General features: G+C 38.2%; 1 protein-coding gene across 2 annotated transcripts in view; it reads left to right on the top strand.

Annotated features, from left to right (window-relative positions):
• Positions 1–17868: 17868 nt before the first annotated feature.
• Positions 17869–27934, top strand: part of kntc1 (kinetochore associated 1) — a 79985-nt gene continuing 69919 nt past the window's right edge. For both annotated transcript variants that reach the window (XM_077206622.1, XM_077206620.1), the window contains exon 1: positions 17869–18353. In XM_077206622.1, coding sequence (XP_077062737.1) covers positions 18153–18353 — 201 coding nt within the window. In that variant the 5' untranslated portion in view covers positions 17869–18152. The remainder of the gene's footprint in view (positions 18354–27934) is intronic.

The following is a 27934-nucleotide window of genomic DNA, read 5'->3' as shown; positions in this document are numbered from 1 at the left end:
CAAAATAAAATATTTTGTAATAATTTTTAAATAACAATTCTCTCAAATGATATGTAAGTGTGTAATATAAAAAATGTACTTATGTTGTTTTGTTCTCTTGGTTCAGTATTCCCACTGTCATATTGTATTGTAACATTTTGGAATTGTTGCATTACTCTTATTTATGATTTTCCATTTTTTGAATTTTGAAAAGGTATTTGAAATCTTGTATTTCCGTGTTTTAGAGTATTGTGTTCGTTACACAAGTGGACTGTGATACACAAGCGTACAGTGTATCACAGAGTTAATTGCAATCTGAGTAATGTAGAGCGGTGAGGGGGTTAAACCTCATTTGTTGAATTTGCTTTTTACTCTTTTCTGGTTCTTTTGTGAACATTGAAAACTGAAACTGTTTCTTTGCAATTAAATTGATAGACAACATTTGAAAATAAATTAAGTTTATTCATTTAATGATGTAAAATAAAAACAAAGTAAAGAGAATCCTCTAATGTGTTCCTGATGGTAAATCTAAATCCCCGGTCACAGAGTCATAGAGTTCAATTGAGTTTTCTAAAGGCTCCATTGCAGAAGAATCTACTTTGAGCTGTGGCTGGAAGTTTGTTGGTGCCTGTCATGGTGGCAACCCGAAAAAGACGTTGGTTAACACCAACAGCTGTTAGGTGTAAGAAGGAGACCTTTCAGGATTGTTTAACCTGTGGGACTTCAGATGCAATAGACAGGTAAGGCAAGCTAGAAGCTACAGCTGCAGGGGTCGAAGCAAAAACTTGGCCGTGGGAAAAGCCATAGAGAAGGACTTTGTGTCTGCCTCAAAGAGGTTCTTGCAAACCATTAGACAACCGACTCTAAAGCAGTGAGGATGAGGAAAAGCACCTTCAAATCCAAGGCCATGGTTCTTGGATTTGGTTCAAGTGGAGGACTTCAAGCACTCTGTCTGAGGCTAGAGAAATAACATGTGGTGTGCCACAGGGTAGCGTCCTGGGTCCATTGTTGTTTCTCTTGTATATAAATGATATGAAATCTGTTTGCAACTGTAAACTCTTTCTCTACGCGGATGATTCAGCCTTGGTGTTCTCTCATAAGGACATAAAAGTTATTGAGAACCATTTGAGTGATGAGTTAAAGAACATAAGGGAATGGCTGATAGAGAATAAACTGTCTTTGCATCTAGGGAAAACCGAATCTATTCTATTTTGTTCAAAAATAAGGTTGAGTAGGATTCCTGAGCTCAGAATTTATGTGGGTGATACCCAGATCAAAGTTAAAAAATGTGTTAAATATTTAGGTTGTGATTTAGATAGTTCTTTGAGTGGGGAAAGTAGTGGTCAAAAGGTTATCACTAAAGAGAACCAAATAATTAAATTTCTGGCACGAAAGGCACATTTTTTAAATAGAGAAACTCTAAAAATGTTAGCAAATGCTTTAATTCAGCCACACTTTGATTATGCCTGTACTACATGGTACAGTAGCACCCCCAAGAGGATAAAAGTTCAACTTCAAACGGCACAGAATAAATTAGTTAGGTTGATTTTAAATCTTAATAAAAGGAACCATGTCGGCTCCTCTGAACTTAGGAATTTAAAATGGCTGACAGTCGAAAATAGGGTGAGACAGTTGAAACTGAGGTTAACACGAAATATTTTGTATAGGAATGAGCCAAGTTATTTTAAAGATTATTTTAAGCTTATTAGGAACTCTCATAGCTACTCAACTAGAGGCAGTGCCACAGACATAGTACCTTGTAGATTTAAGAGCTGTTCTGGGAAAAACATCTTTTTGTACTTGGCAGCAATAGAATGGAATAGACTCCCAGTTGAGATTAAGTTGAGCCAGTCAGATTGCTGTTTTAATCGAGCATGTGGTGAATGGTTGCGTACTACTAATTTGATTTAGTTTTTATCTAGTCTTAAGGAATATTTATTATTGTAGTGTATGTATTTGTTTTGTATTTGGATGTGGTTGAGTATACAAGGTACTTTCTAGTCATCTGTAGCTTGTCTGGCCATCTTTATCAGACTACAACGAGGACCACAATGGAAATAAGTTTGTAACTTTCTTGTGATATCCTCGACAGTTCTGATAAATGTATAATGTTACTGTGATGCCATCTTGCTATGCATTTATTTTTGTTACTGTCTAATAAATTCAAATCAAATCAAATCAAGTATCTCGGGGTCTTGTTCACAAGTGATGGCAGGTTGGAGAATGAGGTTAATAGGCAGATGGGTGCAGTGACTGTTATAATGGAAGCTGCAAAGAGGAATCTGAGCATGAAGGCAAAGCTCTCAATTTATGAGTCTATCTGTGTTCCCACCCTCAACCATGGTCATGAAACTCATGAGTTTTGGGTAGTGACTAAAATAAGGAGTACAAGTGTCTGGAATGCTTTCTCTGTAGGGTATCTGGGCTAATCCCTAGATTCCAGATGCAAAGCTCAGATATCCGAGAGGTTGAGATGGTTTATGCATCTGGTCAGGATACATCCATGATGTCTTTCAGTAAGGGTGATTTCAGGGTATCTGTTTCCCCACCCTTAGCTATGGTAATTAGTTTTGGGTAGGGACTGAAAGGAGGAGTACAAGTATCTGGAATGAGCTTTCTAGGGTATCTGGGCTAACCCTTAGATACTAGGTGCAAAGTTCAGATATCTGAGAGGTTGAGATGGTTTATGCATCTAGTCAGGATATATCCGGGATGTCTTCCTGTAAAGGTGTTTCAGGACATGTCAAACTGGGAAGAAACCCCAAGTAGACCCAGGACGCACTGGAGGAATTTTTATCTCCCAGCAGTCCTGGGAGTGCCCTGGTATCCATCAAGAGGAACTAGAGGAAGTTGCCAGCGGAAAAGGACATGTGGACTGCTAAGCAGGAAAATTGATGGATGGATATAGCCAATGTTTTTTAAAAACCCATATTTGTTGGGTTATGATGAAATTTAAGAGTAATTCATGCTAAAAAAATGAAGTGCATTATTAAAATCCGAACTTACAGCAGCTAATTGAGTATACAATATAATTCTGCTTCTTTAAATACATTTAAATACAATTCTGTGTCTTGTTTGTTACCACAATTGGCTTGAATTGAGTTGAAAAGGCAGAGAAAAGGTACAGAGATGGAAGTAGAGGAATAAGGAGAAGGTCAGCTGTGAGCAGTCAATACCTTAAGCTTCTGGAAGATATGATGGCTGCTGTGTGTGTGCGCGTGTTGGACTATCTGCCATTTCACCGGCTCATTAGGACTGATTTACACAGTCAGGCGAGCAGGCAAGAAAGCCTCACTGCTATGGCTTTTGCCCTTCCTTCTTTGCTCCTTTCCACTCTCTCTCTCTCTTTTGCTTGACTGCCACACTGAGACAATGGAGCCCTGGAGAATACTAGTACTGTGCTGAATTATTCAAATGAGACATAGCAGCAAGGCAAAAACCAAGGAGAGAGAGAGAGTGACAGCAAGAAAGAGAGGGAGGCAGAGAAAGGAAAGTGTGTATAGAAAGTATAGAGCATTCATTTTTACTCATTGGCATGGTAAGATTGGTATGGTATGGTTTACTTTGTGCCAGCAGTAAGATTTAAGAGATTCTTTTTTTTTCTTAAAAGTATTATATATTCCCAGTGAATAAAATGAATCAGTTCAGTTAAATGTAAAGATCATTATTTACTTTCCCTCATGTTGTTCCAAACATGCTGTTGTTATATATTCTGCGTAAAACAAAAGGAGACATTTTTAAGAATATTTAAAACATTTCCATACTAAATTTGTCAAGCTCAATATCTTGTATACAGTCTTTCTGAAGACTTATAATCAAACATGTTTTATGGTGTTTTTTGGTCACTATGAACTGTTGTATGGAAAAGAGTTGGATTCATATCCCTACTTTTCTGTTGCAAAAAAAAAAAAAAAAATTTGTGTGCAGGATTGGAATGATATGAAATTATGTAATGAAGGAAAGTAAGAAAGTAAATAATGGCAGAATGTTGATTTTGGGGGAACTATTTCCCTAAAGTTTCGTTTACAACTATAAGACAAAAATATAATTAATGGACTTTACTTTTTGTGAAACATTTACTGGAAAATGAAATGACTTATACAAAATACTCATCATTCATACATGCTTTTTTTCTTTTTTATACAATGAGGATAATGTCATTTCAGTTTTGTCTTGGCTTTTTAAGGTTTATTTTTAGGTTGAATCTCTCTCTTTGTTTCTAGCTCTTTGTTTTTGCATATCCACGTACATGCTGAGTAACAGTAAGAGTACTGTTTCTTCCACACAATCGCCTCTGTAGCATTAGTGTGATCACGCTAGTGAAGAGGGAACTGACAAGAGGCAACATGTGTGGCTATGTGTGTTGGAGGATGTGAAAGATGTGTGTGAAGAGTGTAAAAGTGGGGGTGGGGTTTTTGTTGGGAAAAGGAAAGATAGAGGAAGCAAGCATGTGTGAGTTAGATTATCACATCACACAGTCAAGGACTGAATAGCAGGTAATTAAATATCAGCACCACAAATTAAAATGCAAAGGAACAATAATTTTTCCTGCCTCTACATTTAAATTCACTGTGCTACTGTCATTTTTTGTAATTATTTGTGAAATTTACTGTGTACAAATTGTTTCCAAACAAATCCTACACATTTTTTTCAGTGTAGACAAATACTAATATACAAAAACAAGAATTCCCAAAAGAATGTTTGATAATTATATGCAAAAATTTAAAAGTAAATTTAAATTTGCTGCGTTGCGCGCTGCGTTGATGACACTTTGGGAACGCCTCTACATGATTGCATCTGAAGCACGAGTGTCAACTAGTCGAATGGCGAGTCAGAATGTCACGGGCAATGCTCCTCCCTCCCCACACTCCACACACTTTTGAATTTAAATTTGAATAGTTGACACATTAAATAGTTTACACATTTAAATAGTTGACACATACAAACAACAGACACATTTCAAAAGGTAATTTTAAAAATTTGCCCATACAAAGGTAAAGGTCAAGTTAAGTCAAGTCACATTTATTTATATAGCGCTTTTTACAATACAGATTGTTTCAAAGCAGCTTTACAGAGATAAATAATCAAGAAGATTAAAAAAAGAATCCAGAAGGAAATAGCGTCACAGTCTAGCTTAAAGGGTTAGTTCGCCCATTTAAGACATGAAGTTGTATGCAATCCTTACCAGCACTATAGTGCATACACACTGACCCACTCTGTTGTCACCTCCCTGGTCAGGATTTTCAAAATTCATACCTCAGTTTTAATCAGCACTATTTTCTATCCCTTTCTATCAATCCGCGCTGCTGTCAACGTCAACAGTGATCATGTTCCGATCAGCTGTTGATAGCGCGACTCGCTGACAACATGTCTGACTGCGAAACTTCTGATGATGAAACCAATTTTACCAACGTGCGCACTGTTGACGTTGACAGCAGCGCGGATTGATAGAAATGGATAGAAAGTAGTGCCGATTAAAACTGAGGTATGAATTTTGACCGGAGTGTTTTTTGTGTGGTAAATTAATCAAGCTTTGAAACGCAAATCATTATTTCACGTAAAAACTCACAGTTTTGTGGCCCTGGAAAATAACCGTGAGTACTTTATTGAAAAACTTCCAGCGGCCAGAACTCTGACCAGGGAGGTGACAACAGATTGGGTCAGTGTGTATGCACTATAGTGCTGGTAAGGATTGCTTACAACTTTATGTCTTAAATGGGCGAACTAACCCTTTAAGTTCAGTGATGTTTAATTTCTGTTTTTTTAAAAAAGTTATTGATTCATATATATATATATATATATATATATATATACACAGTATATACTGTATATAACCGCTCTGGAGTAAACCGTGATGTCATCGTCCAGCTCAGTTCAGTTCTTGTATAATAGTGTCAATGAAGGCAGATCAATATTATGGTTAAATATTAAAGTAAATGTTACATTTAATGTGATTAAATTAAATTCTCCCTGTAATTAAAGGTAAAATCACAGGGAGCCAATACGATCACCCTGGCAGCTCATAAGCATACAGTAGCTGATTTCCTCCCTTCTTGTACTGTATGTATCTCAAACATTGCTCTTTCCCTTCATCCCTCTTCAATTCCTCATTGTGCTAGCTCTCCCAGGCCCTTTTATTTATGATATTATTTACCTAAATGATTGAGGGAGCGCATGAACAGCTTGTAGCTCCACTCAGCATCACCCTCCAGTCAAGTCCTGGCATGCTGCCATTCTCACAGGATTTAGAGCACATTAAAATCTCTCTCATGAGCCTGGGCTGGCACAAGGGTACAGACTTAAACAGGTGTAGAGTTGCCCAGCAATCAAATTCAAGAGACAAGATGGTGAAAACACAAAGAACATCTTTAACCCTCTCATGGAAAAGAACAACATGTTGTGGTGCTTTTCTCAAAGGATTTATAAGGCAATTTACAATACTATTGTCTTACACTTCAATTTCAGGAGAAAAAAGTTAGCGAGGTAGAGTCTCAATCTCTCGCAAGAGAACAGTATTGTGGTGAAGAAAAGCCCCCTGAGTCCACACCTGAAACTCAATAGATATTCATGAACTTTTTTGTATTTAGAGAGGGAAATAACTTAATACAGACAGTGTCGATGGAATAATAGACATTCCTGGCTGACTTGCAGCCCTTTGGAAAATGAGGATCATTTTTCTTGTCTGCTCGGGTGTTTCCAGCATCCTTGTACGTGAGCTGAGAGAGTGGCGATGATCACAGCATTTTCAATAAGAGAGAAGGAAGGTGCACGTCAAAGAGTGATGGAACGGCATAGCTGTTAACTATAAAGGTGAACTCCTCAAAGGTGATAAGCATAAGGAAAACTACAGCAAATCATCTCCAAGCATTCAAAATATACGATTAAATTAAAAAATAAATTGAACATATTCACTATTAGAAGAGAATGGCCAGAAAATCCTAAATAAATGCGATGTTAAAGTCCTTGATACTAGGCTACTCATAATCATCTCAAGAATCAAATAAAATCCTTAGATTAACTTGACTAGATAAAAAGATTTTTTTTAACTAATAACAAAGCTGAAAAATTAAGTGAGTGGTAAACAAGTTCTTTATATTTCAGTGGTGTTTGCTAGACTATAATGGTATGCATCCCTCTTTTTTGCAATCCTCTGTTCTGTCATGTCTTGCATCTACGGCCTCAGCATGAATAAAACATTTCTTTCAGCTATGGAGTGGACTGCATTTTATCTCATTATCCCCCCCCCCCCCCCCCACCACCACCACCACCACCACCACCACCACACACACACACACACTTTCCCCTGCTTTTGTTTCTATACCCCTTACATCCGTATCTCTTCCCTCTACTGTCATCTTTTTTATTCTGCTCAACCAGTTCACCTCTTTCTCTCTCTCAACTCTGTCTGAGAAAATACATTTTAAACACCCTCCAGGGGTGTCCTTAACCACTTCTTAATATAATACGTATTGGTTGTCTCACTCTTTTTAGTATGTCTCCCAAAGTCACTCGAAACCTTATTGTTTTAAGTGCTGGTTTTTCTAATCGGTGAATGGTGAAAGGAATGTATAAAGGAAATTGGAATTTCCACTTCCATGTGAAATTTTTTGTACACATTATTTTTTTTATTAATTTTTAATTTTTTGGGGAATTATTTGGAATCAGTTCTTTAGAACCCTACAGGAAATTCTCATTTAGGATTCCAACATCAAACTAAACCTAATAGTTCAAACTAGATCAATCTAATATTTTGGAACTTGTAATTCCCAATAGGATTATGTGATTTCCAATTATGGCCCTGAAATAAAATAAAAAATTAAAATAGTTTTTATTTAACTATACTTCAATTTATATAACAATATTTCTATCATGACAACTTTTGGAAGAATTTAGCTTGGTAATTGATATGACAACGTTAATGTATATGGTCTTCGCTGTTCCTGCAAGGCAAATACAGAGACTTGCTACTGCCAATACATACACAGACATGCTGCTGAGCATGTAGGACATACTGCTGCTGCACAAATAGCACATATGAAATTACCCATAGCAGATCTATCCAGGAGGAGTTGGAGGCTTTTTAAAAAGCGCTGCAAACTGCTACAGAAGACACTGACCAAATATTTAAAGAGTTTGTTCACCCAAAAATTACATTTCTGTCATTAATTACTCACCCTCACATTGTTTCAAACCCATAAGACATTTGTTCATCTTCGGAACACAAATTATGATATTTGATGAATTCGGATAGGTTTCTGACCCCATGTAGGCAGTAACTTCATTGCAACGTTCAAGGCCCAAAAAGGTAGCAAAGACATATCTTATGGGGTTTGAAACGACATGAGGGTGAGTAATTAATGACAGAGATTTTATTTTTGGGTGAACTAACCCTTTAAATGATCAGCAGCAAGCTCAATGCAACAGGAACCAATCAGCTTGTACCGTGTAGTTAACAATGAAATTGTCAGCAGGTTGCAGCAAGGACTCATAAGCCTGCACCATCTAGAGTTACATGGCAGAATGACAATACTTAAGACTATAATAAAACCTCACTATAGCCCTATTCGCACGGGATAAGTATTACCTGGTGACCTCTAGTCTATTTGTAATAATTGCGGAGTTTGTCTGAGATCTTTATCCCGTGCGAATCGGCCATGTCTGTAATTTGTAAAGTAAAAATTCCCCCGCAATTTACCTACTATATTTCGCCGAACACCGAGGTCCTGTGATAATATTAGTCCCGTGCGAATCGGCATCTCTGTGATTTGGCTGGATCGTACATCATTTTTTCAAGGTTTTTGTTTCATGTGCGCCTTTTTATCCATCTTTCGGGAAGAATGGAGGCTGGTTTGGAGTGTTTTGATATTATTTTGGGTGCTGGGTCATATCGCTGTACACAACTACACAATTTGCAGAAAGTGAAAGCTGAAAATCATCAGAAGAGCAAAAACAAAAAGAATGATTGGATGGAGATGAATGACATGTATAGCAGCATGCTGTAAGGAACTTTATTCTGTTTATGTCATAATATATCATACAGCTAGACCTATAGCGAAAAGAAATTTCCAAGCAATAGCCTATTGACGTCATATCCAGGAGATAAGTCGGTAAATTTGAGTAAAATCACAGGCTTCGGTTATCCCGTGCAAATGCGCCACATGAAATTCAGATGTGGCGGGGTAATTTTTAAATCACACGAGGTCCCCAGATTGTACTAATCCCGTGCGAATAGGGCTTATGACGAGTCCGCACTCTAAAAGCAAGAGCTACTCTCCAGCCTGTGTAGGAGCTGCTGGACCTGAGGACTATCAGTTTAGAGAATTATGTGGAAGAATTCCTAGAGCTCTGTAACCTAATAACCGTAGACAGTAAAAGAAATGGACACAGCGACCCCCTTGATTTCAACGGAGAAAACTGAAGCCCGATTAGTGCACTCACTTCCTGATGGCTGAGCGTACTGTGCAGGCTCAAACTGAGCTTGACGACAGTCTGACAGTTGTAAATCTTCTAGTAGCTGTGCCATGACAAATCTGAATCACCGAATTCCTCAAAAATGTTATTGAAATATTTTATCCTGTTGCTTTTATGGACTCTCTATCGATGGGCTTCTCCCTTGACTTTATTTCTCCATGTCCCCCCAATTGCCTTATAGACTGTAAAAGATTGCCAGCGAGCTTCTCCTCCTGTCTATACGGTAATTTCTCTATTGTGCAACAGAAAGTCGCGTGGTTATGACGCAATCATTAGCCTATTTTTACAAAAACGGCTTCTACGGTGCCATAACGTAAGATACAAAGTAATGGAGCCTTTGATACGTTGTCGTGTTTCTTTAGAAATAAATAATGGACAAATTAAGTCTTTGAACGCCTCAGATGTAAAGTTATTCGCTGTCAAATTGACCCCAAAATGAATGGGAGTCAATGGAATGCTAACAGCAGGTGAAGTTTTGCTACAATGGTGGCCCACGTGAGGCTTCAGTTTCCAGCTGATGGACTACACCCTTGCAAACAACATGGATGGATGGAGCACTGAATGTATGTTTCCTGGGTTGGACCAGATGATCCTCTGTTCCTATTGATAGCTGTGGGAGACACAAATCCTTAGCCTAGGACATTACTTATGCTTCATTACTAATTGGGTCTCATTGGGAAAAGCTATACTTCAACGTAATCAATCCAGGTTTCCCAGAGCCTCCACAACCCACCTCAGTCTTGCCAAGGTCTCCTGACTCCTCTCTAGTCCTCCTGGAACTTCCAAAGTTTGCTCCAAGTCTCCCAGACCCATAAGAAAAAAAAATGTTATTGAAATATTTTATCCTGTTGCTTTTATGGACTCTCTATCGATGGGCTTCTCCCTTGACTTTATTTCTCCATGTCCCCCCAATTGCCTTATAGACTGTAAAAGATTGCCAGCGAGCTTCTCCTCCTGTCTATACGGTAATTTCTCTATTGTGCAACAGAAAGTCGCGTGGTTATGGCGCAATCATTAGCCTATTTTTACAAAAACGGCTTCTACGGGGCCATAACGTAAGATACAAAGTAATGGAGCCTTTGATACGTTGTCGTGTTTCTTTAGAAATAAATAATGGACAAATTAAGTCTTTGAACGCCTCAGATGTAAAGTTATTCGCTGTCAAATTGACCCCAAAATGAATGGGAGTCAATGGAATGCTAACAGCAGGTGAAGTTTTGCTACAATGGTGGCCCACGTGAGGCTTCAGTTTCCAGCTGATGGACTACACCCTTGCAAACAACATGGATGGATGGAGCACTGAATGTATGTTTCCTGGGTTGGACCAGATGATCCTCTGTTCCTATTGATAGCTGTGGGAGACACAAATCCTTAGCCTAGGACATTACTTATGCTTCATTACTAATTGGGTCTCATTGGGAAAAGCTATACTTCAACCTAATCAATCCAGGTTTCCCAGAGCCTCCACAACCCACCTCAGTCTTGCCAAGGTCTCCTGACTCCTCTCTAGTCCTCCTGGAACTTCCAAAGTTTGCTCAAGGTCTCCCAGACCCATAAGAGTATGCTCTAGCTCAGGGGTGGGGAACGTTGATCCTGGAGGGCCATTGTCCTGCAGAGTTTAGCTCCAACCCTGAAAAAAACACTCACCTGCCTGTAACTTTAGCAATCCTGAAGACCTTGATTAGCTTCAGGTGTGTTTAATTAGGGTTGGAGCTAAACTCTGCAGGACAATGGCCCTCCAGGATCAACTTTCCCCACCCCTGCTCTAGCCCCATCATTTTTAACACAGACTTGAACCTTGTCTCTATCCCAGAGCCAGTACCAACAAACTTATAGTCCAGGGGTTCTCAACTATGACCAAATTTGGTCAAAGTTGGATTTTAGCTCCAACCTTGATCAAACTAACTTCCAGTAGCTTTTTAATAGCTAATCCTGAAGATCTTGATTTGCTTGTTCATGTGTGTTTGATTAGGTTTAGAGCTAATCTCTACAGGAAAGTGGACATCGAGGACCAGAGTTGGACCAAACTCACACAAAACTCTCTCGACACCACCATTTAATGATCCAAGTCACCCAAGTTCTAATCAATGACACCTGTCACTCAATTACTCACCTCATCAGCCACCGCATATAGGCTGCGTTTACACTTGGCATTAACATGCGATCACCATGATCCGATCAAGCAGATCGGATCATTAGCCCATCAGGACATGGCGCGTTTACATTTGTTCACATTAACTAGCCTCTGTATCTGGATACCTGATCAGATTTGTGTTTCCTGCATAATATTTAAATTAGGTCTGTGGCACGACACCAGATTAAGAGTAAAGATGATACCAATTAAACAATGTAGCCTACCCTTTCACTCACTCACTTTACTTTCCTGTGCAATCTCCAATCTTGATCATGTTAAACAAGTCACATCATTGATCATCTGGGTTTAAGGTTATAGCGTGCAGTTACTATATTGACTTAGGGGGCTTTTACACTGGGCTCGTTTGCTGCGGTCCGAGCCCAGGTCCGATTGTTCCCGACGCCTCCCGCAGCGTTGGTCTGGTTTCACACTCAACTTGATTCTATCGAACTCTGGTTCGTTTGCGTGCATCTTACGATCGCAAACGTGCACGGCGCATGATAGAAAACACGACGCGGGTCAATATATTGTGATTTTATTAATTTGGTGCTGTTATGCATAGCTGAGTAAAAAACACAGCTAGGTTTTCTGTGTCTGTGTGTGTGTCGCATAAGCTGTCTTTCCGCTGCTTGCAAATGCCTAGGCTACTATTTTGAGGAGACAGTGGATTTCCATTAATTTGTTGCCCTGATTGCACGCACTTTGCGCGAATACACTGCAGACTCACTCTTGCTCGTATCCAAGGTAAATTTCTTACGTGTGTTTTATTTAACTAAATACATCATAATCGGCTAAAACGCACTCGCAGGATACTTTACTTCCTGAACAAGTGCGCACCCTAGTCCGTGTTGTTTTCACTTTAACGCGAACCGCGCCACAGTTCGGGAGCAACCGAACTCAGACCACCTTCTCCAGGTAGTCTCGGGTTCGGGACCCAGTGCGGACCCGGGTCCCCATGACAGCGTTCCCATTAGAGATTTTTCATGCGAACCGTGCCCCGTTCCGAACTAAACTGCCAGTGTGAAAGCCCCCTAAATGTGAGATTGATAAACATGGTGAAACAATAAAAACATTCAACATTTAAAACATTAAAAAATTCAGATTAATTAAGATCTCATGACTGACTGTGATTGTACAGGCGATCGCCTCGTTCAGATAATGTTGCACAATTAAAATAAAAAAATGACACGCATAGTATCATGTTAGTCTAAATAAACTGTTTTAAAGATTGACGTTTATTGTAAGGTTCAAATAAGTTTAATTTCGTATCAAAACTGCGTCTGGCCATTATTTTCTGACAGCCACGCGGGGAGACTGGGCGGGGATTTATATGACGTCCACCTGTGAATGCAGACACTGGCTGGATAGCGTTTACATTACACTGAGATCCGATAACATTCCGATCAGAAGGGCGTTTACACTTGTCTTTTCAATGTGTATGTGGACAACATCCGTATACAGGTCACATGCTAATGCCAAGTGTAAACGCAGCCATAAGCACACACCTCAGTTTACTTGATGTCTGGCCTTGAACTAGGACATGGACCCTTACATGTGATTTGTCACCTGAACTCTGGTTCCTGTGTTTCTTCTCTTGTAGATTTCCAAGTGATACTTATATGCTTGTCTCCCACATCTACCCTCTTAGGTGTGTGCTTCAACAATCCTCTCTGTCATCCACTCCTTCCATCTATCACCTGTAAGAGAGACATTTCATTATTATCTGCATTCCATCCACAAACTCAATAACTACTCACTCACCTGTTTACCTCTGCTTCAGCTTGTGTGTTCAATAAAGCTTGGTGGATTCAATTACCTCCCTGTCAAGTGTGTTTATCATGAACCCCTGGCCATCATTTTGGAGGCAGTGCCCCATTCTCGAGCCAATGCTCGCAGTATGATTAATTCCTTGGTTCAAAACACTGTCTACCCTACTTTACTGTAGCTCAGACTGACTCAAAAGATTCAATTTAATTAGATTACAATTTTAGACTCCAAATAACTTTCTTTTGAGGCAAAGAGATTTGTGTAATAAATTATAAGACTGTACATTATCCCTTAAATGTCCATCTTGTTTAAACTTGTTCGTTTGTCTAAGCTTATTTAATTATCCTCTTTAGACATTCTGTTGACTAACAAAAGTTGCACCTACATGTTAACTAACTCTCATAAGAGTATTCGAGTACTAACAGAATGGTCTCCCAATAGACATTCTACTGACTATAATTAATTTTGCAAGTACGTTTCATCTTATTGTACTAACCATAACCACTTATCCTACCCACACCCCTAACAGTCTATAATACTCAAATAATACTCTAATGAAAGTTAGTTGACATGTAAGTGCAACGTTACTTCTAGTCAGCAGAATGTCTAAAAGGGACCATCAAAATAAAGTGTAACCAATGCTGTTTTTCTTTGCTTCAAAGAGCAGATGAGAGCAAAGAGCAAACAATGCTAAACGCTGCAAATCGCCTTGTAATTAGAAATCTTTGATAGTCTGCAGACTACAGAATGTGACAAATAAGCATGCACTGTAAAAACTAAAGGTGCTTCAAATATCCTGTCGGATACTCAATGAACTTAAAAAATTAATTTAAGTGCCTCAAAGCTCTTTCTCCTCTAGTAGGGTTACTGGTGGAGCATTAACAATCTTTGCGGTTCTTGCTGGAACTTATGGGATCCTTTAAGCCCTTTGTATTCAGTTCAGTGGTTCTGGAGTCACCTTTTCATTACCATGAGACCTCGAAGTGCTTTGGGGGAAATTAGAGGAACTTGAATGAAATATAAGGGTTATTGTACGATCTTTTAACATTTAAGTGGTTCCTAGAAGATCTCTTATGTTAAAGCCAGCATCTGGAGGAACCCAATGGTTCTGTGAGGCCACGATACGATTTTTATTATCCTATTATTATTAAATTTATATCCAAAGCGACTTACAAATGAGGAGAGCAATAGAAGCAGTAAAACCAACAATAGGACAACAAAAGTGCTGTGACCCTTCCCATTTAGTCTGACACAGTTTTTTTAAACAGATATAAAGTAGAAGAGAAGAGAAAAGAAAGCGTTAGTATTAATGGATCCAGTGTTTAAATTTAAGTTTGATTCAGTATAAGGGAGAGTGGGGGCGGTTGCAACACTTTTTACATTTCCTTCAGTTTCTCAGCGACTGTTTGTATTAGAAAGACAATATATATACATATATATATATATATATATATATATATATATATATATATATATATAAGAGAGGAGAAGATAAAAGAGAGGAGAGGCACAGAATCCACTTTGCTTGAAGTCCAGTGTAAAGTTTCCACAGTCAGTGATGGTTTGGGGTGCCATGTCATCTGCTGGTGTTGGTCCACTTTGTTTTCTGAGGTCCAACGTCAACGCAGCCGTATACCAGGAAGTTTTAGAGCACTTCTAGGGAAGTAAAATAATGGCAAATGTTTTTGAACCAAAAAGCATGTTGCAAGCCCATAAAAATGCAAGCCCTAAATATTCAATGCATTAAAATTCAAGCAGGGTTAATGCAATACATATTTTTTTTCAAGTAGTACAATTCAACATGCTTTTTGTTTCAAAAACATTTGGCATTATTTTACTTCCATACACTTCATGCTTCCTGCTGCTGACCAACTTTATGGAGATGCAGAGTTCATTTTCCAACAGGACTTGGCACCTGCACACATTGCCAAAGCTACCAGTACCTGGTTTAAGGACCATGGTATCCCTGTTCTTAATTGGCCAGCAAACTCGCCTGACCTTAACCCTATAGAAAATCAATGGGTTATTGTGAAGAGGAAGATGTGATACGCCAGACCCAACAATGCAGAAGAGCTGAAGGCCACTATTAGAGCAACCTGGGCTCTCATAACACCTGAGCAGTGCCACAGACTGATCGACTCCATGCCACGCCGCATTGCTGCAGTAATTCAGGCAATTGGAGCCCCAACTAAGTATTGAGTGCTGTACATGCTCATACTTTTCAGTTGGCCAACATTTCTAAAAATCCTTTTTTTGTATTGTTCTTAAGTAATATTCAAATTTTCGGAGATACTGGATTTGGGATTTTCATTAGTTTTCAGGTTTAATCATCACAATTAAATGAAATAAACATTTGAAATATATCAGTATGTGTGTAATGAATGAATATAATATCCAAGTTTCACTTTTTGAATGGAATTACTGAAATAAATCAACTATTTGATGATATTCTAATTATATGACCAGCACCTGTATTTGAGACCATAGTTTATTGAGTTAACTTATTAAAGTAAAAAACAAGTAGGCTACACAAAATGTTAAAGTTTACTACTGTAGTAATAAGCAGTAAAAAACACAATTTGATTAAAACCACAATTTATGGCAAATTAAATGGAACCACCATCAGTGCAGGCTTCATGAGCCCATGTCTTGCACTGCCAACATTGAAGCCACACCTCTGTCGGTCTGGAGTAGCTCTCCAAACATACAATGCAAAATTCTTCTTCCTTCTCAGAGTCACTGTCCTTCTCTCTGTCCTTATGCTTTTTCTTCTCTGTTTTGGTTTGTTGGCTTGTTTCCAGTGTGTTTTTGTCAGTTTTCTCTTAACTTTGGTTGGCTTTCTCTTAACTTTTGCTTTCTCCCTCTCCAAAGCCTCCTTTTCGGGGGTGTCTGTCAAGATGGCCGATTTGCATTTTTTCCTACCATTTGCTTTCGTTATCTTCTGTGGTTCTGCTCTGGGGTGAGGTCTAACAGTCTCAGGTGAGAACTCAGCTTGCACTGGAGGAACTGCAGAAGAAGCAGAAGGCCCAGCTTGCACTGGAGAAACTTCCAAAGGAGCAGATGTCCCAGCTCGCTCTGGAAGAACTGGTGGTGGCGGCCTGTCTGTCACCAAAGATGGTGCAAAGTCACTGTCTTTGAATTTATCCCTTTAAGCCTACACTCTGCTTTAATACCTTCCTCATGCTTAGGCCTACCTCTTTAGTGCTGAGACCATAGAAAAGATCAGCTGCTCTTTTTAGGTATTCTGCCAAGCTATCTTCCTTTTGGACTGAGAAGACCCTCCTCGGGGTCCAGTAACCTGTCCTCATCTCCTCTCCTTGACTTAGCCTCTCTCTCTTTTTAATAAAGCGGTAGAGGGTTGTGTGGCAAATTAAATACTGTTTTGCCACAGACCTCACTGTTCTGCCTTCATTGCTCCCTACAGCAGCAGCTAAGGACAGAATAAGTAGAGGGACACCCCTATCTGTTGTTATTTTCCTGTCTTGTGGCATACTGAAAAAAACAGAACAGAAAATGTAGGATACAATGCAGCCTAGTTTGACTTTTAAAAAAGCAATTTGCTGAAATACAAAGAGACACCTGGCTATTGAAATATGTTATTTATCAAACCACTGAATTGCCTTTTATATCAATTTTATCTAATTGTCATTATTATTGTCATGAGGGACAGTTGCAACACCATGTGGGGACAGTTGCAAAAATGCATTGCAACTGTCCCGTCCCCTGGCAGCCAACTTAAAACTAGTGAAGCTAGCCTAACACATTAGCTTGAACACATTGTACAGTCTATTACAAGCTAAGAAACTGCACATTCAAACTATAAAACTATAAAGATCAATACTTAAACCGTTTAAACAGTATGAAAAAAATCTATTTGTAAAATTTTTTACTTTTTTACCTTGAATTTCAGTTCTCCCAAAAAGAGGTTTAACATGTGGCTGTTAACTTCTAGAAACAAGGAGGGGCATACTTAGCATGTGCAGTAGGAGTGTTATGACTCCAGGTCATTCCAGATTGGAGAAATCAGCAATGTTGCAACTGCCACATGTTGCAACTGTCCCCACTCTCACCTACATAGGCTAACATTTATTTAGCATAATTTATTGATTAATTTAAACCTAAATGACAACAACAATAAATAATAATAATAATAATAATAATAATAATATGAAGAAGAAGAAGAAGAAGAAGAAGAAGAAGAAGAAGTAGGAAGCAGGAGGAGAAAAGTTTTATTCTGTCACGAAACTGCTGCTATTCCGCTGTCATCGCTGATCCTCGCGCAGCTCGCGCACAACAAAACTCAGCTGATCAGCATCGGATTTGAAAGTAACGGCTCCTCTCACCAAAGCTTCAGCCATTTGTTCGGCTCTCCTTTACAAGGTTTGTAAACTTGCTGAATAAATATTTATACAGTTTACTCACTATATATTCAAACACATACACATATATGTAACGTCACGCCAGCAGAGGGAGCCCTCTCCCGAGTACTGACTGTGTGCCACTCCCTCTGCTTCTCTGGTTACTTCCTGTTTGTGAGACATTTAAGCATGGCCTGGCTAACAGGCCATCGCGAAGTATTGCCAGTCTACCTGCCTTACTGAGCGTTCATTGTCATTGTCTTGTTTATCTTGTGTATGACCATTGCCAGCTTTGTTCTGTTTTTGCCTCTTGGATTATCTCTTTTGCTTTGCTGTTTGGATTGGACTGCCTCATTGTGTCTTACCTCTGCCTGCCTTAAAGTTTATGCTATCTGCCTGCCGATCTTGATTTGTTTGCTGTGGATTTTAATAAACGACTGCATATGGATTCTGCCTCGGCTTCCGCCACGTTACATAATACTTCGCCTCCGATGACTCCAGCAGAAGTTGCTAATCTACAGGCAGCGTTTGCTTACCAAAGTGACATCCTCAAGGGATACCAAGAACAGCTGGGCAAACTAAAGGCTACTAACGAATACCTCACGCAGTATCTTCATTCGTTACCACCTCCTATGCCTAAGAAGGTAAGCATTGCGTTACCCAATAAATTTGATGGTTCAGCAGAACAATGCAAGGGTTTTCTCCGGCAAGTAGAAATCTTTTTCAAACACCAAAAGGATGATTTTGAATCTGATGAAAATAAATGTGCTTTTCTAATGTCTCTGTTAACTGGTAAAGCAATTGATTGGGCTGCAGCGGTCTGGGAGACGGATAGTTCGATTCAAAGATCATATGCATACTTCATATAACAAATCAGAGATGTGTTTGAATATCCAGCAGGAGGCATGGATGTTTCAACACAACTCGTGCAATTGAGTCAAGGCCGCCGATCAGCCGCTGATTACGCCATAGAATTCAGAACGATCGCTGCTCAGAGTGGTTGGAATGTTGTTGCACTCAAGGCCATGTTTCAACGAAGTTTGAATGTTGAGTTACAGGCAGAACTCGCTTGCAAGGGAGAAAACCAATCATTTTCAGAGTATGTGACGCTCGCTATCAAGATTGATAACCTCATGCGCAATAGCCCTGCTAAAACCAAGTCACCATCACAGAGAATCACTCCGACAAATCAAACTTCCCAAATATCCAATCCATTCCTGACTACTGCTCAATCCAGCCCTGAACCAATGCAGCTAGGAGTTACCAAACTCTCTATGGAGGAGAAATTACGACGGCTCATACACAATTTGTGTTTTTACTGTGGAGAAGCAGGCCATGTTAATCATTCTTTTTGTTTTTGCTCTTCTGATGATTTTCAGCTTTCACTTTCTGCAAATTGTGTAGTTGTGTACAGCGATATGACCCAGCACCCAAAATAATATCAAAACACTCCAAACCAGCCTCCATTCTTCCCGAAAGATGGATAAAAAGGCGCACATGAAACAAAAACCTTGAAAAAATGATGTACGATCCAGCCAAATCACAGAGATGCCGATTCGCACGGGACTAATATTATCACAGGACCTCGGTGTTCGGCGAAATATAGTAGGTAAATTGCGGGGGAATTTTTACTTTACAAATTACAGACATGGCCGATTCGCACGGGATAAAGATCTCAGACAAACTCCGCAATTATTACAAATAGACTAGAGGTCACCAGGTAATACTTATCCCGTGCGAATAGGGCTATAGTGAGGTTTTATTATAGTCTTAAGTATTGTCATTCTGCCATGTAACTCTAGATGGTGCAGGCTTATGAGTCCTTGCTGCAACCTGCTGACAATTTCATTGTTAACTACACGGTACAAGCTGATTGGTTCCTGTTGCATTGAGCTTGCTGCTGATCATTTAAAGGGTTAGTTCACCCAAAAATAAAATCTCTGTCATTAATTACTCACCCTCATGTCGTTTCAAACCCCATAAGATATGTCTTTGCTACCTTTTTGGGCCTTGAACGTTGCAATGAAGTTACTGCCTACATGGGGTCAGAAACCTATCCGAATTCATCAAATATCATAATTTGTGTTCCGAAGATGAACAAATGTCTTATGGGTTTGAAACAATGTGAGGGTGAGTAATTAATGACAGAAATGTAATTTTTGGGTGAGACAACAGAGTGGGTCAGTGTGTATGCACTATAGTGCTGGTAAGGATTGCATACAACTTCATGTCTTAAATGGGCGAACTAACCCTTTAAGCTAGACTGTGACGCTATTTCCTTCTGGATTCTTTTTTTAATCTTCTTGATTATTTATCTCTGTAAAGCTGCTTTGAAACAATCTGTATTGTAAAAAGCGCTATATAAATAAATGTGACTTGACTTAACTTGACCTTTACCTTTGTATGGGCAAATTTTTAAAATTACCTTTTGAAATGTGTCTGTTGTTTGTATGTGTCAACTATTTAAATGTGTAAACTATTTAATGTGTCAACTATTCAAATTTAAATTCAAAAGTGTGTGGAGTGTGGGGAGGGAGGAGCATTGCCCGTGACATTCTGACTCGCCATTCGACTAGTTGACACTCGTGCTTCAGATGCAATCATGTAGAGGCGTTCCCAAAGTGTCATCAACGCAGCGCGCAACGCAGCAAATTTAAATTTACTTTTAAATTTTTGCATATAATTATCAAACATTCTTTTGGGAATTCTTGTTTTTGTATATTAGTATTTGTCTACACTGAAAAAAATGTGTAGGATTTGTTTGGAAACAATTTGTACACAGTAAATTTCACAAATAATTACAAAAAATGACAGTAGCACAGTGAATTTAAATGTAGAGGCAGGAAAAATTATTGTTCCTTTGCATTTTAATTTGTGGTGCTGATATTTAATTACCTGCTATTCAGTCCTTGACTGTGTGATGTGATAATCTAACTCACACATGCTTGCTTCCTCTATCTTTCCTTTTCCCAACAAAAACCCCACCCCCACTTTTACACTCTTCACACACATCTTTCACATCCTCCAACACACATAGCCACACATGTTGCCTCTTGTCAGTTCCCTCTTCACTAGCGTGATCACACTAATGCTACAGAGGCGATTGTGTGGAAGAAACAGTACTCTTACTGTTACTCAGCATGTACGTGGATATGCAAAAACAAAGAGCTAGAAACAAAGAGAGAGATTCAACCTAAAAATAAACCTTAAAAAGCCAAGACAAAACTGAAATGACATTATCCTCATTGTATAAAAAAGAAAAAAAGCATGTATGAATGATGAGTATTTTGTATAAGTCATTTCATTTTCCAGTAAATGTTTCACAAAAAGTAAAGTCCATTAATTATATTTTTGTCTTATAGTTGTAAACGAAACTTTAGGGAAATAGTTCCCCCAAAATCAACATTCTGCCATTATTTACTTTCTTACTTTCCTTCATTACATAATTTCATATCATTCCAATCCTGCACACAAATTTTTTTTTTTTTTTTTGCAACAGAAAAGTAGGGATATGAATCCAACTCTTTTCCATACAACAGTTCATAGTGACCAAAAAACACCATAAAACATGTTTGATTATAAGTCTTCAGAAAGACTGTATACAAGATATTGAGCTTGACAAATTTAGTATGGAAATGTTTTAAATATTCTTAAAAATGTCTCCTTTTGTTTTACGCAGAATATATAACAACAGCATGTTTGGAACAACATGAGGGAAAGTAAATAATGATCTTTACATTTAACTGAACTGATTCATTTTATTCACTGGGAATATATAATACTTTTAAGAAAAAAAAAGAATCTCTTAAATCTTACTGCTGGCACAAAGTAAACCATACCATACCAATCTTACCATGCCAATGAGTAAAAATGAATGCTCTATACTTTCTATACACACTTTCCTTTCTCTGCCTCCCTCTCTTTCTTGCTGTCACTCTCTCTCTCTCCTTGGTTTTTGCCTTGCTGCTATGTCTCATTTGAATAATTCAGCACAGTACTAGTATTCTCCAGGGCTCCATTGTCTCAGTGTGGCAGTCAAGCAAAAGAGAGAGAGAGAGTGGAAAGGAGCAAAGAAGGAAGGGCAAAAGCCATAGCAGTGAGGCTTTCTTGCCTGCTCGCCTGACTGTGTAAATCAGTCCTAATGAGCCGGTGAAATGGCAGATAGTCCAACACGCGCACACACACAGCAGCCATCATATCTTCCAGAAGCTTAAGGTATTGACTGCTCACAGCTGACCTTCTCCTTATTCCTCTACTTCCATCTCTGTACCTTTTCTCTGCCTTTTCAACTCAATTCAAGCCAATTGTGGTAACAAACAAGACACAGAATTGTATTTAAATGTATTTAAAGAAGCAGAATTATATTGTATACTCAATTAGCTGCTGTAAGTTCGGATTTTAATAATGCACTTCATTTTTTTAGCATGAATTACTCTTAAATTTCATCATAACCCAACAAATATGGGTTTTTAAAAAACATTGGCTATATCCATCCATCAATTTTCCTGCTTAGCAGTCCACATGTCCTTTTCCGCTGGCAACTTCCTCTAGTTCCTCTTGATGGATACCAGGGCACTCCCAGGACTGCTGGGAGATAAAAATTCCTCCAGTGCGTCCTGGGTCTACTTGGGGTTTCTTCCCAGTTTGACATGTCCTGAAACACCTTTACAGGAAGACATCCCGGATATATCCTGACTAGATGCATAAACCATCTCAACCTCTCAGATATCTGAACTTTGCACCTAGTATCTAAGGGTTAGCCCAGATACCCTAGAAAGCTCATTCCAGATACTTGTACTCCTCCTTTCAGTCCCTACCCAAAACTAATTACCATAGCTAAGGGTGGGGAAACAGATACCCTGAAATCACCCTTACTGAAAGACATCATGGATGTATCCTGACCAGATGCATAAACCATCTCAACCTCTCGGATATCTGAGCTTTGCATCTGGAATCTAGGGATTAGCCCAGATACCCTACAGAGAAAGCATTCCAGACACTTGTACTCCTTATTTTAGTCACTACCCAAAACTCATGAGTTTCATGACCATGGTTGAGGGTGGGAACACAGATAGACTCATAAATTGAGAGCTTTGCCTTCATGCTCAGATTCCTCTTTGCAGCTTCCATTATAACAGTCACTGCACCCATCTGCCTATTAACCTCATTCTCCAACCTGCCATCACTTGTGAACAAGACCCCGAGATACTTGATTTGATTTGATTTGAATTTATTAGACAGTAACAAAAATAAATGCATAGCAAGATGGCATCACAGTAACATTATACATTTATCAGAACTGTCGAGGATATCACAAGAAAGTTACAAACTTATTTCCATTGTGGTCCTCGTTGTAGTCTGATAAAGATGGCCAGACAAGCTACAGATGACTAGAAAGTACCTTGTATACTCAACCACATCCAAATACAAAACAAATACATACACTACAATAATAAATATTCCTTAAGACTAGATAAAAACTAAATCAAATTAGTAGTACGCAACCATTCACCACATGCTCGATTAAAACAGCAATCTGACTGGCTCAACTTAATCTCAACTGGGAGTCTATTCCATTCTATTGCTGCCAAGTACAAAAAGATGTTTTTCCCAGAACAGCTCTTAAATCTACAAGGTACTATGTCTGTGGCACTGCCTCTAGTTGAGTAGCTATGAGAGTTCCTAATAAGCTTAAAATAATCTTTAAAATAACTTGGCTCATTCCTATACAAAATATTTCGTGTTAACCTCAGTTTCAACTGTCTCACCCTATTTTCGACTGTCAGCCATTTTAAATTCCTAAGTTCAGAGGAGCCGACATGGTTCCTTTTATTAAGATTTAAAATCAACCTAACTAATTTATTCTGTGCCGTTTGAAGTTGAACTTTTATCCTCTTGGGGGTGCTACTGTACCATGTAGTACAGGCATAATCAAAGTGTGGCTGAATTAAAGCATTTGCTAACATTTTTAGAGTTTCTCTATTTAAAAAATGTGCCTTTCGTGCCAGAAATTTAATTATTTGGTTCTCTTTAGTGATAACCTTTTGACCACTACTTTCCCCACTCAAAGAACTATCTAAATCACAACCTAAATATTTAACACATTTTTTAACTTTGATCTGGGTATCACCCACATAAATTCTGAGCTCAGGAATCCTACTCAACCTTATTTTTGAACAAAATAGAATAGATTCGGTTTTCCCTAGATGCAAAGACAGTTTATTCTCTATCAGCCATTCCCTTATGTTCTTTAACTCATCACTCAAATGGTTCTCAATAACTTTTATGTCCTTATGAGAGAACACCAAGGCTGAATCATCCGCGTAGAGAAAGAGTTTACAGTTGCAAACAGATTTCATATCATTTATATACAAGAGAAACAACAATGGACCCAGGACGCTACCCTGTGGCACACCACATGTTATTTCTCTAGCCTCAGACAGAGTGCTTGAAGTCCTCCACTTGAACCAAATCCAAGAACCATGGCCTTGGATTTGAAGGTGCTTTTCCTCATCCTCACTGCTTTAGAGTCGGTTGTCTAATGGTTTGCAAGAACCTCTTTGAGGCAGACACAAAGTCCTTCTCTATGGCTTTTCCCACGGCCAAGTTTTTGCTTCGACCCCTGCAGCTGTAGCTTCTAGCTTGCCTTACCTGTCTATTGCATCTGAAGTCCCACAGGTTAAACAATCCTGAAAGGTCTCCTTCTTACACCTAACAGCTGTTGGTGTTAACCAACGTCTTTTTCGGGTTGCCACCATGACAGGCACCAACAAACTTCCAGCCACAGCTCAAAGTAGATTCTTCTGCAATGGAGCCTTTAGAAAACTCAATTGAACTCTATGACTCTGTGACCGGGGATTTAGATTTACCATCAGGAACACATTAGAGGATTCTCTTTACTTTGTTTTTATTTTACATCATTAAATGAATAAACTTAATTTATTTTCAAATGTTGTCTATCAATTTAATTGCAAAGAAACAGTTTCAGTTTTCAATGTTCACAAAAGAACCAGAAAAGAGTAAAAAGCAAATTCAACAAATGAGGTTTAACCCCCTCACCGCTCTACATTACTCAGATTGCAATTAACTCTGTGATACACTGTACGCTTGTGTATCACAGTCCACTTGTGTAACGAACACAATACTCTAAAACACGGAAATACAAGATTTCAAATACCTTTTCAAAATTCAAAAAATGGAAAATCATAAATAAGAGTAATGCAACAATTCCAAAATGTTACAATACAATATGACAGTGGGAATACTGAACCAAGAGAACAAAACAACATAAGTACATTTTTTATATTACACACTTACATATCATTTGAGAGAATTGTTATTTAAAAATTATTACAAAATATTTTATTTTGATGGTCCCTTTTGAACATTATGTGACTATATTATGACTATATTATTGGACAATATTATTGTCCAGAAACGGAGCAGAAACGGAGGAGCAGTTCAGAGCAGTGAGGGGCGCTTATTGTCACTGCCCCGGCAAATCAGTCAGTAATTCATTGCATTTTGTTTGAAATAACAAACCTGTTCACCCGAAGGAAACAGTTTTTTTTTTTTTTTTTTTTTTTTTTGGACAGGGACAATGCAAAATATAGATTAACCTTAGAAAGGAGAGATGCATTTTACCAGGTTGCAGCACTTGTGCTAATTTCCACCTTTAGTCCCTGGGCAGGCTGATGTCAATAAATACACATATTAAAAATACATTATAGACTCTCACATACACATCAATTACAATACATTATGTAAACATGTTTATTTTGAAAGTAGCCATTTCTTGGCCCGATGTGAAAAAAAATTAAAATTTACACATGTGGTCAATTCTGTTGGCAACTTATTCCATTGTCTGATGGCCACACATGAGAAAGCTGAGCTGCCAAGGGCTGTTTTACACTGAGGAATCCTACACTCGCCACGAACAATCGACCGAGTGACTCTTGTTGTAATTTCTGAGCTGAGTGAAATAAACTTTATTCCATTTATTATCTTAAACAAAAGACAGATGTTTGAATATATAAATATGTTGTCAAAACCTAATATACTATGTTTTTTAAGAATATGACAATGGTGAAATAATCGAGATTTCTTGTCATGAACCTTAAGAGAGCTTTTATACAATGATTCCAGAGGCCTTAATGCTGTTTTACATGCCTGTGACCAACTCGTTATGCAATATCGAAAGAGCGGAATTATCATCGCATTTAGATATAAATTGGATGCCTCTGTGGTCAAAGAGTTCCTAATATATCTAAAATGTGCTATATTTGTCAAGGCCGGTTGAAGTGAACAAGAGAATAGGATCCATTTGCAGCATTTATCAAACATACAAACTCAAACTACAGAAACGTAAACTCAGGTACAAGAAACAAAGTCAGGACAGAACAACCAGCTAACAAACATTAAGCACTCACAAAGACTACACAAGAAACACAGGCTTAAATAAGCTAACATGATAACGAGAGGGTGTGGTTAATGAGAAACAGCTGGAAAGACTATTAACACTCAGGGAACAATTAACCAAGAAACATAACAAACCCACAAGACTAACACATGACCACTAAACATGAACCCAAAGACAAAACACAGAACTAAATACGTGACAATATTAAGTTTTAGCGTGTTTGTAATCTTTTTAATATGTTTTTTAAAATTTAAATTTGGGTCAAGTATGACTTCTAAATATTTAATTTGGTGAACCCTTAACATTTCCTGTCTCTCAATAATGATTTTTGGTTCAGTTTTACATAATGAGAACTTATGACAGTTTGTGAAAAACATAGAAACCGTTTTGTCAACATTCAAAGTTAAATGAGAATCTTTTAACCAAATGGAAATCTTTTTCATATCCTCAGTAAGCTTTCGGGCAACATCCTTAACAGTTTTACCATGAATATACACCACTGTGTCATCAGAATACATTACCATTTTAGCATCACTACACACAGACGGAAAATCATTAATATAAAGGGAAACCAACAAGGGCCCTAATATAGAACCCTGCGGCACACCCATAGTGCATGCTCGTAAGGGAGATGATACATTATTTATCGATACACATTGCTGCCTAGCACTGAGAAAAGATTTAATCCAATTGATTTAAACTAATAGAGAAATGTGTTAATTTATCTGTCAGTAATTCATGAATTAGAAGACATCCTGTCATAGCTTTTTGGTACATAACAGCTACCGTAGATGCAACACGCATTTGAAAAAGGCGCTGGAGAGCACAATTCGTTTGAATGCAAAATACAATTTCACCGCTAGAGGGGAGAAATTCCTACACAATGTCCCTTTAAAGAGACCATCAGTCGATTTTGTCTTAAGTGAATATAAACAGTTGAGAAAGAAAACGTATCATGTTTTTCAAGTTTTTTTCAAGTGCATCCGGAATTTTTGGTTCAGGGCCAGTATATTTATTAGGTGCATCCCTAGTAACAGTATATTGGATCCTGCACTAGGTCTTGAAGTGAGAGCAGCTTAATAAACCTTCTGCAGTCTGTTATTAACGTTAATCAAAGAACAAAGAAAAAGAAAATCACTCACTGATGTTGACTGAATAATTTTTGTATCTTCAATTAAGGATTAATCTATATTATATTTATAAAAAGAAAACTGTGCAGTGTTTATTTTACATTTGATTATACTTTCTGTACCTGAACTTTGTTCAGTTTTTATTTATTTGTGCTATTGCTAATTTATTTGCTCTTATTTTATTACTGTTTACTTGTCTTTAATAATGTTTGAAATTGATATTAGTTAGTACAGTTGTTTTTGCTGCGGTATTTTTGTTTAAACCATAGGAAAATGCCATATACTGTCACCAGGGATGGATTAACGCAGTTATGAATGCGCACCATGTCAGATAGGCTTTGGCCAGAGGACGACTGATCCCCCGTCTGAGCCTGGTTTCTCCCAAGTTTTTTTCTTCCTTATTTCTGTCATCTGATGAAGTTTATGATACCGGTATTTCTTTTCCCGAAAACAAAAAAAATACATAAACTAAAAAGATTATTTATTATAAAGACCAAACTAAAAACCTGTCCTTGATTTAAATTGTTTAAAAATGTCCATCACTTCCACGTTAACACAAACATAATTTGTTCACAAATAACTTCAAAAATGGGTTATTTTTATTTTGAGTGACCGTAGTAATCTCAAGTGATTTTATATAGTTCCCACCATGGTTCTCAATCTCTCTTCCGTTAGG

Source organism: Siphateles boraxobius, unplaced genomic scaffold (assembly GCF_051911475.1).
Source record: "Siphateles boraxobius isolate OS27281-9 unplaced genomic scaffold, OSU_SipBor_1 56, whole genome shotgun sequence".
NCBI classification, from domain to species: Eukaryota; Metazoa; Chordata; class Actinopteri; order Cypriniformes; family Leuciscidae; genus Siphateles; species Siphateles boraxobius.
The sequence above is the reverse complement of the archived record's forward strand: the minus strand, read 5'-3'. Positions and strand labels throughout refer to the sequence as shown.